We start from the raw sequence: 17,089 nt of genomic DNA on the forward strand, positions 1-17,089 counted from the left end.
GAAACATCATTTCTAATGCAGCATTAAAAGACTAAACCAAAACAAGGTTTTCTGATGAAAAGTTTAGAACATTTGATGAAGGGTTTGTCATATACGCTTTGAGACTGAAAAGGTAATCAGGGAGAAAGTGTTGAGTAGCAAATATTTTCTAGATTTGGGTAAACCTATATTTTGGGGTAAAATTCACAGGTAGAACAATTAATTGGCTTGCAGATTCAAATATTAACTGCTTAAGGAGCTATTTGAAGTAAAATGATGTAACTGAACTAGAATGTGATTTAAAATATGGAGTAAATGATGTTGTTAATTAACCATTCTGCTTTCTTTTAGCTGTTTAATGAATGAACTAAAGAAAATATTAGAGTTCTAAACAATTTTTTTATAAGTAACACCACTGCCTCAATAACCGTGACACTTTACATTGGAATATTCTAATGCTCCAAGTTGTATCATTAACTTCAATCAATAAACAAGAGAAACAGGTATGAGAGAAATGAAGCCATCCCTAAGAACACAAAGAAGACCTATGTCAAGGTTCATGTTTAGTAGTCTCCTGTCCTAGAACTTAGAGCATATCTCTTCTCCTATCTCACTTTTAAAGGGAATCAAAGGGTAATTTGGAATTAAAAAAAATCAGGGTGGCATACCATTTTAAAGGAAAAAAAAAAACCAGTGCCCTGTTGGTTTTTATATTATTTACATAAAGCCAGGCTTCAAGTGCTTTTTCTTCCAAATATTCTTGAAAATAAAGAAACAAATAAAGCATATTGCAGTTTTTAGTCAATCAACTTTGTAAAGAAACATGCTAGACAATCTCAAAGCTCTCTTCGTGTGTTAAATTTTTTAATACAATTATTATCTTTAATATTATCAGCTGGCATTTACGTAGAATTGTGTATGGTGAATAAAGTGTTTCTAGCATGCATTATCTCATTAAATTTCAGAAATAGACAATAGGTACTCAAAGAATTGGTTTCGAGACTGTCAGCCTGCACAATAAGAAAGAATTTCAATTACTAGTTTCATTATTTAGGCTACTCAACACTTTCTTCCCAAGATTACCTTTATCAATCTCACCGTGACCCCATAAGTAATTCAGATTCGTGATTGCCTTTGTGCTATTTACAGAACAGCAATAAGTATATTAAGAAAATCTACTGGCTTGGCGATAAAGCTGACTGTAACCAGCTCATAAAGCCGATACCCATGTCCTTCAGCAGGAAGGAAAAAGCCCGTCTGGAGGAGACTGCCTTGTAGTGTGGTTTGGTACAATGCATCTTTTTTTCTTTACAGGGTCAAAAATTCAGCAAGAGAAATTAATACGACGCCTCTTCGGGGTGGGGTAGAGGGGGATCTCTCTACCACAAATCCCACTGCCTCCTCCTACCCAAAGATAGAGACTGGGAATTTTAGAAACAGAAGTTTCTTCGCAGTGGTTAACTAAAAGCAGACTTCCTCTGAATTAGAAGTTCAATTTACACACGTATAAAATGTCAGGACGATATTCGGGTTTCTTACACGCACTGCTGACTTTATACGTTAACAGTCTTTATCCTCATGTAAAATTCTCTCTTTTCTAGGTTTTAAATAATTTTCTAACATAAACAGTAGTCATTCACATTTTCTTTTTGAAATAAAAAGTCAAAGTGGTTTGCAATAAATGTTTGAAGTTCAATAGGAATTCACCCACATAAATATGTGTGTGTGTGTGTGTGTGTGTGTGTGTGTGTGTGAGAAACAACGGTAGCCAACAGTTATTAACAGCTTTCAAAAATGCTAAAGTTCTTAAATTCGTATTAGTTAATTCAAAAAACTTCACTACAAGAGTCCTGTTTATAAGTTGGGACAAGTGGTATGCATTTAAATTCTGAATTCCAAACAGAAATTTCAGCCAATTTTGGAGGCTAGTTCCAACTTAAGTTCCGCAATGAACACACCGTCCCTTTCTAAACCTCACATTTCTTATCTATAAAATGTAGCAATACCATATATCTCTTAGGTAGCTGGGAGCATTAAATTAGGGAGAAAAACATTCTGAAAGTAAATCAAAGTGCCTGAAACATAGTAGGTGCTTTAAAGGCACTAGTTCCCTTCCTTTGTCCTACTTATCATCTGTTATTTAACTTCAAAATAATGGAAAATTGTGCTGCTGCGTGGACTTGGCTCTGAATTTCAGATTTGTCTCAGTGGAAGGAACTAAGTATTTTCTTTCAAAAAGTGCAATAATAATTACATGCAAAATTAAAATGAAATATTAAAATACCATTTCAATGGACTCAATCCAATGTAACAGCCCTTCCTCCTGCCTAAATATCAAATTCGAGAGAAAAAAGAGTAGTTAAATAATTTTATTCCTTCAACTTAGTAAAAATAAAATGCATTTTACATGACTACATTTAGTAAATTCAATTTTCTTACTTAGGGTCTAAGTGAATTAAGATAGTGAAATGGCTACCACCCTTGTAGAAAGAACCTTCAACTTCAGGATTGTGGTGACATCTAGAAACATTGTTACCAGCAACATAAAAGTCATCATGCTTTTGTACAGAGAAGACTGGGGATGACTTTTGTGAGAATCCTAACTTTGTAACCATTTGGAATAGCCTATGATATGCCAAGGATAGCAAATGAATAGTATCTGTTCCTCCCTTTCCCCTATCCTGTCCATGGCAGGTATCACTAAGTGATCCCAGCGCTTTTTCCCTGGGAGCTTAGACTTGGCACCCAAAAACTTCTCCAAGCAAGTTTTGAGGCAGGCAGCCACCACCAACTGATCAGAATTCCTTTGTGACTTGAAACCATTTATAGACTAGGCTAAAGTTTACTTTTGAACTATTTATTAACAAAAGGGCAGAGAGGGTGTGCTTTTGGAAGAAATTAAGTCTTAACCTAATCCTAAAGGGAATATTTACCCTACTTCTGAGACCAAACTTCTGAGGAGTTTACTATTTAGATAAAAATACCTGTAATCTTACTTACAAATCATTCTTATCTCTTTATTAATAAGAACTTCTTACTGGTCATTATTAGATAAAATACTCTTGGCCAACTCAAATTGCTGTGTGTCATTATAATGAATAAAACTGTACATCTTTATGAATAGTCTATAATTCAAACTCTTCAGTAATTAGATTAAAATGCAGTTTTACTATATTTCAATTTCATTTTCTAGAGTAGTGGATAAATGTAAGCCCATCCCAGTGCAGACCTGGTGTATCTCTCAACCAGATAAGCCCCTGTTTTTATGGGCAGTGTAAAGATGTACCCAGAACTGATTTCTTCAAAACAAGCACCGTGAAACAAATGTCTGATTCTTTGACCAGTGTGTACCAGCAGCAAAACAAACAGGCCATTATATTTGTGGCAAAGAATGAGATTACAAAGTCAATGAAGAACAAGGCACATTATCTAGTCGTTGGTCTACATTGTAAAACAAAGGCACAAAAGTGCCGTTCATACATGAAAAAAGTCAAAGTTTCATGGTTCTCAGTGAAGTTCAATAGTTAGGGGCTTCATACTGACTATAAGTTGACTTGTCTCTATTTGTTTCCCGATTTATCTTAGCAGATGACAAGCTTTCCTTGGCTTTTCTGATCTTGATCTATTCAGCAGTGTTAAGGAGACACTGGCCTGGTTTCCTCTCTGCACCCGTCAATTTGTTGCTTTCGAAATTACAGCTTGTGTTTATTCAGGACAGCTACGAAAGTCATCATGTTTGAAATGCATGAAAACTTAAATTCATTGAAAATACTTCACTAGCAGGTTTCTTAAAATTTTTATTGTTGGTATGTGATAATATTTGAAATTAAATATGACTAAAGAATCACATCGGAATATTACAGGCATTTCTATGACCTAATCCTGTAAATTAGCCTTTAAACTATGAGGACTTTGAAACCACCATTATTCATTGTTACATGAGATGAATCTGTTTTTTATTTAGTCGTTTTTAGCCAGAAGAGAGGGTAAAATACTGTCTGTACTATGGTCAAGAACCAGGGCGTGGTTTTATTTCCCCTTGCCTTTCTGATGCTGTGAAAGACAAAAGGGTAGGGAGAACATGTTCGAGTCCACAGGGAAGTTTCCCTCTACCTTTTTATTCTTGCCACTTCTGATGAACGATAACAAAATAAGATCCATGCCGGAGGATAAAATTCTCAGTTACCCAGCCCTATCCAGGATGAGCAAAATAGTCTTCTTTCTCTGCCTCCACATAATGCTATTTGTTGGCAAATTTAACCCTTAATTTGTTTGTTGTTTTTTTCCCCCTCCAAAGGTGGGGAGGAAAGAAGAAAAAGAGAAAAGAAAAAGAAACTGTTAAATATTCAATTGCCTAATAGTTTTAGTTTATAGATACAACTTGATAAGCCTTAGAAGCAACTAATTAGAAGGAACATGCTAATTAGAAGACTGAGACTGCCTCTCCCTTTTTATGGACTTCTGGCATTTGGGGCATCCTCCAAGACCCAATTCAAATCCCTTGTTGGAAAATCATGACCAGCCCTGTCCCCTACCCCTACTACCGCAGCCAGCCAGTCCTGCCCTCACTGACCCTTGTGCTCCCTTTCCTTTTATCCTCACCTCCTTGAGGCTGACCTTGTTGCTGCTCTATCTGGCTAGAACAGCAGCCAGGCTAAAGCATCTTTGTAGCCCAGCGCCCAGAACAGCATCTGACACATGCTGGCTACTCACTTAGGGTTTGTTGACTGACTAAACAAATGAGCCATCAAGAGCAGTCTGTAAGGCAATCTAAGAACCTTGATTTTTCATCCCCCAGGGTAAATTGAAAATGCATCTACCTAAACTGCAGCAGAACTTGATATGTTCAAGGGACATTGTCTTTTGATCAACTCTCTCTCCCACATCCACTGTCCATGCCTGCCCCTGGCCACTGCTGCAGATAGTCACTTGGGCGGTGGGGGTATATGGGAGGGGTTGGCTGGGTTGGTGACACTCTGAGATCATGCCCAAGTTTTGGGGCTTCAGGCTGATAGAGGGCAAGAAGGCGACGCCTGCACAGGAGCGCATGCGCTCAGCAGAGAGGAGGGGCCGCCGCGCGGAGCCCTGCTCAGTCGGCTTTCATTTTCCTTCCACCAGCACCACTTACAGAGGATGATGTCATTGGACAACGACTCCATAATACATGCCAGTTATAGTAGCATCCCCACAGATCCAAGCTTAACTGTTCTCAAACTGTCAATCAAGCAACGTACAGGAGGGGGAAAAATGGAACAAGTAAGTCCTGCTCATTCCAAGCTCTTTTAATGTCTCTTAGGTACCCTCATGCCCCCCCCGGGGGCTCCCGGGACCCAGGAAGTCCCCATTCTACTCTGTTAACTCCTCTTCTAGACCCTACATTTCTCGGGGACGGGGGATGTTTCTATGTTCCACATGGGGCCGAGGACAAGTCTCAGACACCAGGCTGTGCCCTGCAAAATCACAAGTTCAGAGTCAGGATTATATTTTGGGTAGAAGATGGCAGGTAACAGGATTGTTGATGCCTCTATTGTCTAGCCGAGGGGACTGAATGTAAAACCCCTCTGAGCAGATCCAGGGACCTCATCTCAGTCGGCCTAACCAATACCAGGGAGCCAACAGGATCCTGGTAGCAAAGTGACCCTGCAAGGCATGGGCTGTGTCTCAGTTGCCTGATGTACCCCAAGGAATGAGGGAGCCTTGGCTATGAAGAGAGCAACATATATGAGCCAAGTGCCCGCTCCCTACTCTTTCCTAGATCTAAACACCCTGAAGCACAAAGAAGAACATAAGGAATTGCCTTTTGGGTTCCAAAGACACATTCTGTAATTGAAGTTTCTGGAGGTCTAGGAGTGTGTTGGGGGTGGGCAGCGGTGTTGTTAAAGTCCTACCCATTTCATTGCAGCTAGCCCAGGGTTGAGGGAGACACCTTCTCCGAGTTGTGGGAACATGGGCCTAGCCTTTCCTTGTTGCTTCAGAAGGCATCGGAAGTGTCCTCAATCAGGCAATTTCCTCTCAGAGGAACCCCATGTGTGCACACAATAAGAGCTCATTTCCTCCTATTGGCTTTTGTTTGAGCAGTTTCCTTTGATATGGGATGTATGCCACTCTCCTGCACAGTTATCTCAATCCAGGCATCCGTGTAAGCTCAACACAAGGCTCACTCCAACTGAAGTCAGACCCAGCTAGCCTAACTCCAATGGCCCCTCCCTGCCTCCCACCTTAAATGAAGCAGCAAGCATCCAGGGCCCAAGTCAAATGGGATTGGTCTCAGTGTTCTCCAATGGCTTTTGGGGTGCGTGCCTGTGTTGCACACGTGTGTGTGCAATGTTTATGCGTATGGCTACCAATCATGATTGTTCTACTTCGTTACCTAGCATCGGGGTACTAGGCACACCGCTGAATTTTAATCAGTGCTCTGAATGAAAGGACTAAGGCTTTTGAAAATGATTCACAATGGATTTGAAGATCTGTAGATATACTTTGATTTGGAAAAAAAATCGAAAACCTTTCTCAACTGAAAGCTGAAATGGAGACTTAGATTTCAGAGTAGCATATCTTTTTCTTTGCACTCTGTCCTCTGTTTTGAATTTTTTTTTCACTTTTCTGTTCTTATTTCTCCCTGTATGCTGATCAAATGGACTCCGTAGCACGCTTCTTTCCTCTTGGTTGTGTGTGACCCAAATCTTATGACCCAGAGCTCCAGCAAACACCTAACTTGTGGAAGTATCTCTGCTGCTGATGGGTTCTCAGTGGGGAAAAAAAAAGAACGTTTGATATTGAGTCTTCCAACACAGGCAACTGGGTCGGCACATCCAGGAAGGAAGGGGACCTCAGTTCCAGGAAACACCTTGAACCAATCCTTACATATTCATGCTCTAAGCAACAAAGAGGCTAACCTTTCCTGAGGGACCAGAGGGCTAGAATGGAACGGCAGATACAATGGGAGTGTTTCTTGGACCCAGAGGAAACTCATTCATTCATTCATTCAGTCAGTCATTCATTTCCAAAAGTTTTAAGCTCAGGAGTTTGGCCCCTATGTGAGCCAGTTACCATCTGCTTGAACAACCTAAAAACAGCCCGAGTGAGGACAGAAGCAATTTTATCTGTGCCAAAACAGCTCAAGGCATGGCCTATCACGGAGCTCGTTCAAGTGCTTCATTTTCACACATGCACTACATGAAACTTTCCAAATGTAGCCCAGCCCTCCTGTTTTCAAAAGCAGCTACATTTCAATCATCCTAGAAATACTATGATTCCTTTAGTCTGGGGTAACATGCTCCAGTGTTTTATCACCTCCTTCAAATGTAAACATTCCCAAAAGTCTTTTGTAGAATAAAAAGCCTTCTTGCATTTGGTAAAAGAACAATGGGATCTTTGTGAGGGATATCAAGCCTTTAAGAGTTTGCAGAAATAGTCCTGTCAAAGCCCCTGCTTTTTCAAGGATTGCTTAGAGAGTCTATAGCATTCGTTGGTGGTTATTCTCTAATAGCTTTGGGTCCACCCCAGAGAACTATATCTTATTTATTATGTATTTAGTGTATATTTTGTGCAGCGTAGAAAGTACTTTCTCGCGTAATTAAGTTACATGAGGTGCTCTCATTTAATCCCAACTGTCGCCCAGAGAAGTGGGAATTATTACCCCCATTTTAAAGATAAGAAAACTGAGATTCAAAATGATGTCAAAATCAGCCTGAAGTTGTGCAGCTAGTCTGTGGCAGAGCCAGGATCTGGACGCAGGGTTTGAACGGTCTCCTCACCCCTGTGCCAGGAGGTCTGTGAATAATTCGTGTCAACATCACTGTGTATTCTAGCAAAAAATGTGGGTTCCTAGGCCCCCCCTCAGACTTCCCAAGTCAGAATCACGGCGCTAGGGCCTAGGATTGAGAAGTCTGGGGTGGGGCCCAGGAATCTGTCCATCTAACACGCTTCGCAAGAGTATGTGTAGCTAACAAAATCAACCTTTGGAGTAACGTGGGAGAGCTTCTGAAATGGATATGGAAAGAAAATATGACCTCTCCTGGGGTTGGAGTTGGGTGGAGAGGTGAATATAGTCCAGAAATACAACCTTGTCCCAGTGGCTACAAATATTATTCTGCCTTTGTCTGTGGATGTGCTTGTCTTTTATTAAGTTTTCGAGTGGCCCTCAAGGGCAAAGAAATAGGTCAGTCCATTTTGTCAGACGTGCTGTACATTTTGTGCAGCCACACATAACCAGAAGTATCTATCCTACAGCAATCAAGCAACTAAAACTTATTTTAAGAGTGAGGACGCTCCAGAGAACTCACAGTTCCTGTATCTCGCACTTAATTTCTCTCTGTCCACAGCCTTCATCAGCCAAACTTCTTCTTTGAAGTTTAAACGAAAAAAGATCCCTGGTTGAAGGGGTTGGCCTCTCTTCAGCAGTAAAGCAAAACTTCATAGAGATGCATATGTTCCCAGGGGAAAAATGCATTCATTTTTCATCACCATATAAACTTCTGGGTATATTTGTAGAGATGATGGACTATGGATTTCTGTGAGTATGACTCATAGCTAATAATTATCTAGAGAAATGCCTGCCTCAGTACTAAAACACTCAGCCATTCACAAGTATTCCACAAACATTTATTGAGCATCTACTACTTACCAGAGATTGGCTCAAGTTTAAAATGCATGGGGATTACTATAATAAGGAGACATTAAAAATATTCCATATGAGATATCTATATTGGCAGGTTGTTATTTAGGAGAAGCGTTATCCAGGCACATGAATTAGCCTTTGCTGATACCCTGTAGTACGAAGGGAAAAGCTAAGGAAAATAATAAACTAACAACAGTACAAAAAACATTTGTATAGCACTTTAGAAAGTCGCGGCAGTCGCTGTATTGCAGTTATGCCTGTGGTGATACAGACATCGTCTTTGATTAGCAGTGGGGCTGGATGTAGCATTTTGACCCCTCCCCGCTACAGTTACTTTGAGTAGAGCAGAATTCATTTCAAGGCAAAGGCCTCTGGAGGCCTCCTTGGAGAAGCCTTTAGACCTCACCTCACCACCTTCCTTCACATTTTTCTGATGTTTTTCACCTTTCCTGGTAGAGCAGAATCATACTTATGCCTATCAATTTTCAAAAACCATTTTTTTCCCCAGTGGCCTCAGCTTATGAATCCCCAGTAGGCAGCCTCTATGAGCCAAAAGCTGCCCCAGGTGCCACCAGCCAGCCCAGCACAGCTTGCCCTCCAACCTAAACTTGCTTACTTTCTCCCTGCCTCTTCTCTGCTCACCACCATCTCCCCTTTGGCCGCGCTACCTGTCTCCCACTCCCGACCTAACCGTTTCCACTTTCCACTTCCCTGGTGCCTTGCAGTTCAGCAGCCCACGCAGCACTCTTCCAAAAAGCGACTTTCCCGAAGGTCAGAGGTGTTGTCCTGGCTTCTGCACCTCATGGGACTGGGCCCAGTCTTCATCTTCATTGAACTTTCTTTAGGATCTGCCACCATTTCCCATTCTCACCTGGTTTCAGGAACCCCTAATCTACGACACAGTGAATAGCAATGTCCCTTGTCACAGATCCAAAGACACTGAGAGAGGGCATGAAGCCCATACACCTATCCCAAGGTGCCCTCACCTTGGATGCAATGCTCTTCACTTTGGATTTTTGTGCCAGTGGAAGTGTGCCTAAGAAATTCCCTTCAATGTAAGGCTTCCCCAAGCCTGTGTCATCTACCATTTTCTAGATGACACTTGTTTTCTTTGCTCTCTCAATTCCAGTATGATTTCAAACATCAGTCTTCTGTGGATGAATTCCAAATATACACTGGGCTCCGCACGCCGCAGAAGCCTAGACCCATACTTCTCAGAGGACATTCCGATTTCAAACTCTTAATGACCAGAGCCAATCTTATTGTCCTCCCCCATCCTCCTGTGGGTTTATGCCATTGGCATCACTGATTTTTCTGTTTTCTAAGCTGATCACATCCAGGCCAGGTCAGCTTTGACTCCCCCGCTTTCCCTTGGCCCCAATCAATCCTGCCCGTTGCTCTTCGTAAGTTGCTCCTGGCCTCAGCACAGCACCTCATCCTCATGGCTGCTATCCCAGCCTATGCCTTCATGACCTGCCAGAGTGTCTGCAATTCTCAGGTTGAAACTCTGCCCACGGAATTCTCTCTCTAAAGCATTGTCTCACCCCTCATTTACCTGGTCAAAAATATTTGGTGGCTCTCTGCTGCATTCTGAATAAAGTTTGAAATACATAGGGTGGCGTTCAAGGTCATTCACAATTTAGTCCATGTCAAATACTCCTTAGACTACACTCCATGCCCCAGAAGAACCTGCATGGGTGCTTTTCAGGTGCACACAATGTGATTTTATCTATCCTTCAAGGCCATGTCAGATGTTCTCTCCTCCAGGGAGCCTTCCCTGACTGCCTCACTTGGATGGCAGTAATTTCACAGGCACCTTATACCTCCCTTGTGGCATAATACCTTCCCCATGGTGATTTATTCACACATCTTACCTGTCACAGTAGAGTATAAATTCCATGAGGGGAAAGGAAATGGGGAAGACTTAAGAAATAATTTTCTCCTCATCCACTATCTTTCATACATTTCTTTTTCCTGCAAACTTTTCTATAGCCAATGAAAGCTTCATTAAGGAGAACACATTTGCCCTGGCAGAGAAGGTCCTTAAATTAACAATGCCATCAGCTCCTTCCCACTGACAAAGGGCCCCTCACCATGCATGAGGCAATGCTCGTCCATTGTTTTAACAAATCTTCACAAAAATCCTGAGAGGTGGGCACAAGAAACCAGAGGTCCGATGAATTTGGTAACTTGTGCTTCGTATGGGACCCCAGGATTCAAATCTGTGTTGATGACCCACAAGTTTTGGATTCCTGCCATCCTTAGCCATCCTTATTTATTTTTTGAGATCTGCAATCCCCTGACTTAACCATACTAATGGGCTAGTCTAGGGTTACACAGCCAGAAAAGGGCAAAGGGCTTTGTCATCTGCTGTCCCCACGCTCTTCCTTCCTTCCATTTGTCTTGATTGCCAAATAGAAGAAAGAAAAAAAAAAGTCCCTTAAGCAAAGCTTTCATGCATTTGAATAAAATAAAAATAGGGAGAAACAAGGAACAACGAGATGTTTTGTATATAATGACAAAGTAACTGTTATTATTACTGTCACCATCATTATTGTTTAACACTGATCATGTCCTTTCAAGTTTCTAATTCGAAGCATTAACTTCCTTCTGGTCCAGGGTAGAATGGTAAGATGGCTATCATGACCCTTCATGGTTCTGATTATAGTTGGGAACAGAGACCACGGCTGGAAGCCCAGAAGGTTCCAGAAGAGAGAAATGAATAAAAAGTGGAGGTCCAAGGGGGAACAGAATAAAAATATAGGACTATCTTCCCACGGGCTTTCTCTTTATCTTGTAATACAAAGTACAAGGTAGCCAGCTACATTTTAAAAACTTTTTATTAAAGACAAAAAAAAAAAAAAAGGACCACATATCCTGTATCCAGCCCACTGGAGTTTCACAAAGTGAACACATCTGTACATCTCACACCCAGATGAAGAAATAAGATATTAGCAAAGCTCCAGGAGCACCCCCTGCAAGCTTTCAGACACTAACCCCTTCCCCAAGGGAAAGCAGGCCCCCAGGACTACCTAGCTGACTGTATTTTAAATTAACCCCTTCATTCTGGCCAGGACAGCCTGTGTTCTTCTGAGAGAAAGCTATTCTGGCAGCAACTGTCACTTCAAAGCAGGGGGGAAAATAAAGTGTGTGTGAGGGAGTAATTTTGTGTGTAGGAGAAAAGTGTTTCTAATTTTCAGTCCTGAAAATGTGAGGGGAAGAAGCAATACGTGAAAAAAAAAAGAGGGAAATAAGTCGGTAAATGCAGTCCTCGCTCTGCCTCCACCATTAGGAGCTGGAAGGCTTCCAGCGACATGCCATTTTGAGCAAGGAAGCAAACACAATCGCCCTTCTCCACCCTTCCCAGCCTCCGCCGGGGCAGGTCAGCTCCAACGCCCATCACCATCAAATTTGCGGATAGGCTGACGGTTATTATTTAATGGCAACATGTTCACTAGGAGGCTGATAGTGTATTGAACATATGGTTCTGATTTATTTTTTCTGTTTGTAACCAGGGAGCAAGATGGGGAGCGTCAGAAACCTAACTCCAGGATTTGCTGGGTTCTCCCAAACTGTAACTGGAACCTCGCTCCCAGGCCGACGCCCCTCTTGCCTCCGCAGCTCTGGGGTCTAGGGAGGAAAGAGCCACAGAGGGTTCGGACAACAGCACTGACTGATCCCAGAGCAGGACTCCATTCTGTTAACCTGACAAAGGGCACAAGCCGCGCCGACATGTTTTGCCTCCACTTTCTATGCTAATTTATCAAACTGGAAGAAAGAGATCAGAACATCAAATAAAAATCCACAGCCGCAATTAACTCAAGACCTAACATGTACCTGGATAAGGGGACTCACAAGAATTCAGGTATCTACAAGGTTTTAAATGGCAATGTTTTCTAACTTTGTATCTTGGGTTATTGGTCATCAATGTTTCCAAAAATAATCACTCCTTTCAGTTACATTTTCTGATCAATTATTTAATGAGGTCTGGGTTATATGACATCGATGTCACCCTGAGTGGGGAAAACTCACGCTCTTGAGTGGTCAGCTAGAAAGCTGGCAATTTTTGTTAAAAAGGCAAATTTTTAGCCTGGCAAAACGTGGTGGCTAGGTTTATAGAGCATGAATAAAACCAATACTAGTACAGAGGGGGAAAAAAAGGCAGAGTTTGTGAGAGAATAGGGGCCTGGGGATCTCTAGGTTAAATACGCCAACTCAAGTCTGAAAGCTTCAGATCAGGTTCTGGGCTTTCTCTACATGAAAACGTGGCCACCTCGTACAGAAATGGTTCAACACCCCTCCTCACCCTTCCTTTGTTTGCTCGGTGTGTCCCTAAGTAGGCCTGGGTGGATCTGAGGGACAAAATCCTTCCTGGTTTCTCCTTCTCCGAGGAAGGAGGGCAGGTTAGTGCAGCCTGCTGTTGACTGGAGCTGGGATTAATTAGTTCCTCCAGTGACCTTGGCACCTACTGATGGCGAAGTATGTCTCTAAGCTGCTGAGAGCCGCAGAGAAACTCAGGAGGACTGAGCGCTACTGCTAAAATGATCGTTGAGCCAAAAAACATAGACAACAACGAAAGAAAACCAAAAATGTGTACCTTATCTCTAAACACTGCCTGAGTATGTTATTCAAATGGTTGATGTGCAGAAATACCTCTACCTATCTCTGCATGTATGTTTATTTAAATCTCGATCGATCTTTCTGTTGTCCTTGTGGGTAACTTTGCAAGCCAGTGTCCCGTACATTGCCAGGGATGTTTGGAGGGGGCTGTTACCTGTGGTTGGGACTGAAAACAATTTTAAAGCATTCCATCATGCAGTTGTGGAAGCTCATCTGTCCCGCCACACTTTACCTTCATCTCTTCACTCCCCACCACCGCCCTACTGTGCTCAGGCCTGAACAGAGCTGAAAGAAGTTAAAGAGCCCCGCCTCTTTCTCTTATCATAGCTGGTTCAAGGTTCAGTTTGAGTCAACAATGGGTCAACACTGCCAGAGAAGCTCAGTGTCTTGGGTTGCATAAATAAAGGTATTCTGTCATGAATTAGGGAGGTGCCATAATGGTTCTGTCAGAGGAATTCTGACATCTTCAAATACGTGAAGGGGCTCGCCTCCTAAAGAGACACTTGATTTGCTTAGGGTTACTCCAAAGGCCTGAACAGGGGTGAAGAGTGCAGGAAACAGAGTCCCATTTCATTTCAGCACGAGGAAGAATTTTCTAACAAAATGTTACGGCTTGTATGTGCTATGGGGTCGTGATTGTCCAGTCAATAAAGGAAGATACACAATAGATGGAAAGAGCTTGTTAGGGCTGGGGAAGAGGGTAGACAGGAATTGTGCCAGATAATCCCTCAGATGCCTTCCCACTTGGGATTTCCTTCTAGTTTCCACCTTATATTTGTGTTTTTTGTCAGTTGGGTGGATCTCCAAAGAGTGGCGTGGTGGGGCTGTCAGAATCCTGTGTGATGTGAAAAAGTTATTCCATTGACTCTAATGTGTCTTCCCACAGCAAACCACCGTTCTGGTACCTGAGTACTCAGGAGAACAAAGAAGCAGCTGGAGTAGCACGTGTTGTGGGAAGTAAGTAGTTAAAAGGACCAAAGCTCTTTGCTGGTCCCAGCAGCCCCAGAGGCAGCCAGTCCCTTTGATCCTGCCTCTTAATTGCAGTCTACTTGCACCAGGGAACTTTAAAGAAAAAAAAAAAAAAAAACAGGGAAACTCTAGAGATAGAGCTTGTTTGTTTCCTGAGGGGATGGTCTTTGTGGAGGCTGCCAGGAAGCTGATACTTGAGGCTCCAAATGATTGGTTTCCTAAGGGGGAAAATAAATAGTCCCTTCTACCAGCTAAGAGTCAGGTGTGACTAGGACCCGAGAAATATGAGGTATCTACGTGTGCCATTTAGTAGGGGTGCCGGGTACAGACTTGGAAGAGAGAACGGGACGTGAGAAAGGCGACCATGGGCTAGCGCAGGAGCAGGCAGAACTCTAGAAAAAGACAGCCTGAAGCGAGAGCATCAAAGAAAACGGCACTGCACAGGAAGGGAAGTGCAAGAAGAAAAGGAATCTCTAAGAATTCTCATAGAGAGCAACAAAATCACACCAGCACAAACATTTCACTTTGGAATAGGTCTTAGAGTTGATAACGAGCTTGTACCTATGACATGTATTTAAGGTGTCTAAACATTGAGATCCATCAAGTTGTTTAAGTTCATTCAATGTACATGCACACACACACAGACACACACACACACACACACACACACACACACACACACACACACACAGTCGAGAGTAAGAAAAAGCCCAACAAATAATCACAGCAAATAGTGGAGATGATGCCCTAGCTATCCTTGGCAATATACCAAGTCCCTTTGTGAGAAGGGACTCCTGGCTAAAACTGAACTCATGCCTGCACAGTATGCCAGTAATTGCTTGTTTATGTCTATTTAGCTACTTAGTGAGCTCCACCAACAGTACTTACAACTCTCAGGGAAGTTTTTCTAAAGCAAACCCTTTTTGTTGCAATCCCCAAGTAAGCACTGGTGGACAAGGGCTGCGTGTTTCCGTCCTACCAACTTGAGTTTCGCCTCTTATTCTGTAACCTTGGCAAGTAATTTTATCTCTGTAAGCTTCATTTTCTTCATGAAAAGGTTTAACTGAGTTGATATGCATAAAGCTCTCAGCAGAGGAGGACTTTCCATATAGTAAGTGCTCAATAAATTCAATAAATGTTAGTTCTGTTTCATTCCTAAAAGGTTATTGGTAAATTAAAAATGCATAAAAATACCGGCCATCTGTGTGTGGACTCATTGAGCATCTGGGTAGGGAAGACTTCCTCTAAATCAGTTTAGCTTGACTTCTGGTTCTAGGAAAGAGGGGGCCACATGTGGGACACACAGGAAAATGAGACATCTGAAAGGAGGGAAGAAAGACAGGGGCACGAGATGGAAGACCTATAACAAGGTATGAGACTCAACAATCAGGCCTGGACATTTCACTTAAGCTACTTCATTCGACAGCTGTCTCTTCTCACAATGTCTTCGTTTCTGTTACAAGACTTTAAAACTAGCATTTTTTAAACAAATGCAATGTTAATGGCATATAACCCTTCCTCTCTATCCTTCATATTCTTTGGAGAGACGGAGGAGAGAATGGCATTATCTACATCTTAGGGAATGAATGAGTGTGTCAGAGCTCCTGGACCTATTCACCAAGGGTGTGAGGACTCAAGTAGGCACATCAGACTTCCAGGCTCCAGTTCTGACCACCATCTAAAGAAAAGGAATCTAAGTCTGGTTTATAATGCATATATTCCTTAGGATAAAAAAACAAACTCTGGAGCAGACAGATAAACAAACACACCAGCCTTCCCTGGAGGCAGTAACCAAATCTCTTGGGGAAGTTGTCAGAGTCTGTGTCCACAGAGAAGACAGACATCTTGGGAATGGGGAGATATCCAGAGACAGGCTGTGTGTAGCCACAGAACTGCTTGTAGCTGCTGAAGTCCCTGCTTTCATGCCTTCAGCCCCAGCCACATTGGTGCAAGGCTGGTGGGATACATCAATTCAACCTCAGCTTCACTCTGAGGCTGAACAGCCTGGAAAGACCTATGTGTGGAGGAGGTAGGTTCCAGTCTCCAGACCACCAGAAGATCCTCCAAGGAGCCATCCCAGACCCAGTGATCCGCTGCCACTCACATTGTGGCAGTGACACTTACAAAGCAGTCACTGTATTCTGGAGCCTCCTGGATGAACAGCAGCTTCATCACCTGAAGCCTGTTACAAATGCAGAATCTTGACCTCAGCCCAGCCCTACTGAATCAGAGCCTACATTTTTACTAAGATCCCCAGGTGATTCATAGACACATGAGAGTTTGAGGAGTGCTGTCTGGTCACTTATGGTAGGCGTCTGGTGTGAGGGCATCAATCCATTTGCATATTTCAAGTACTTTCTCATCATGAAAGGCTATTTTCTTCCGAGAAGTCCTTATGGCTGGGTTCAATTGAGAACTGCTAGAATCAGAGATAAATGAATCGCCAGGGTCTTTGAGAACAGGATGACCAGTGTCAAATGATATTTCCAATCACCCTGGAATTACTGTTCTGACCAGTAACATCCCCAAAATATATATATTTTGAGAGATAGATGCAGAAGTATTGATAATTATTGGTTTTAAATACTCTCTTTGCTTATTCGTGAAGATCGACTTTTAAGAAGTCAACTGTATATATGAGAGATACAGCTATGAAGGTTCCCTCGACTATCTAATATTCTGTGGCTCTACGCAAGACTCTGAACTAATATTTGCCTCCAAAAGGACCATAGCCAGAAACCCTTGCCAGAGAGGGAAAGCTATGTGCAGGAGAATAGTTCAACCCAGGAGACTACAGTTTTCTCATGGAATCCTGGAGACTAGGCTATGGTGCTTAATAGTATTGGTCATTTATTTTTTTAAAACAATTTTGCTCCTTTGTGGGTATTTTTCTGATTCTCT

At 42.3% G+C, this 17,089-nt stretch overlaps 2 protein-coding genes across 48 annotated transcripts in view; one reads left to right on the top strand and one right to left on the bottom strand.

Moving 5' to 3' along the window:
• Window positions 1-17,089, top strand: part of LOC112425914 (uncharacterized) — a 221,931-nt gene that overhangs the window by 185,021 nt on the left and 19,821 nt on the right. For 27 of the 37 annotated variants that reach the window (XR_011614652.1, XR_011614649.1, XR_011614651.1 and 24 more), the window contains 6 exons: window positions 331-482; window positions 3,568-3,762; window positions 5,098-5,235; window positions 8,304-8,494; window positions 12,115-12,464; window positions 14,106-14,176. Coding sequence is in view for 2 of the 37 variants with exons in the window: in XM_071081109.1 (XP_070937210.1) it covers window positions 12,115-12,358 (244 nt within the window). In the remaining 35 variants the exon portion in view is untranslated. Of the gene's footprint in view, window positions 1-330; window positions 483-1,293; window positions 1,426-3,567; window positions 3,763-5,097; window positions 5,236-8,303; window positions 8,495-12,114; window positions 12,465-14,105; window positions 14,177-17,089 lie in introns of those variants that run through there. The other 10 variants (XM_071081131.1, XM_071081122.1, XM_071081109.1 and 7 more) reach the window with 5 other exon arrangements.
• LOC105477578 (muscleblind like splicing regulator 2) overlaps window positions 1-17,089 on the bottom strand; it is a 171,372-nt gene that overhangs the window by 145,796 nt on the left and 8,487 nt on the right. The window lies entirely within an intron of this gene.

This window comes from Macaca nemestrina, chromosome 16, assembly GCF_043159975.1.
Source record: "Macaca nemestrina isolate mMacNem1 chromosome 16, mMacNem.hap1, whole genome shotgun sequence".
Lineage (NCBI taxonomy): Eukaryota > Metazoa > Chordata > Mammalia > Primates > Cercopithecidae > Macaca > Macaca nemestrina.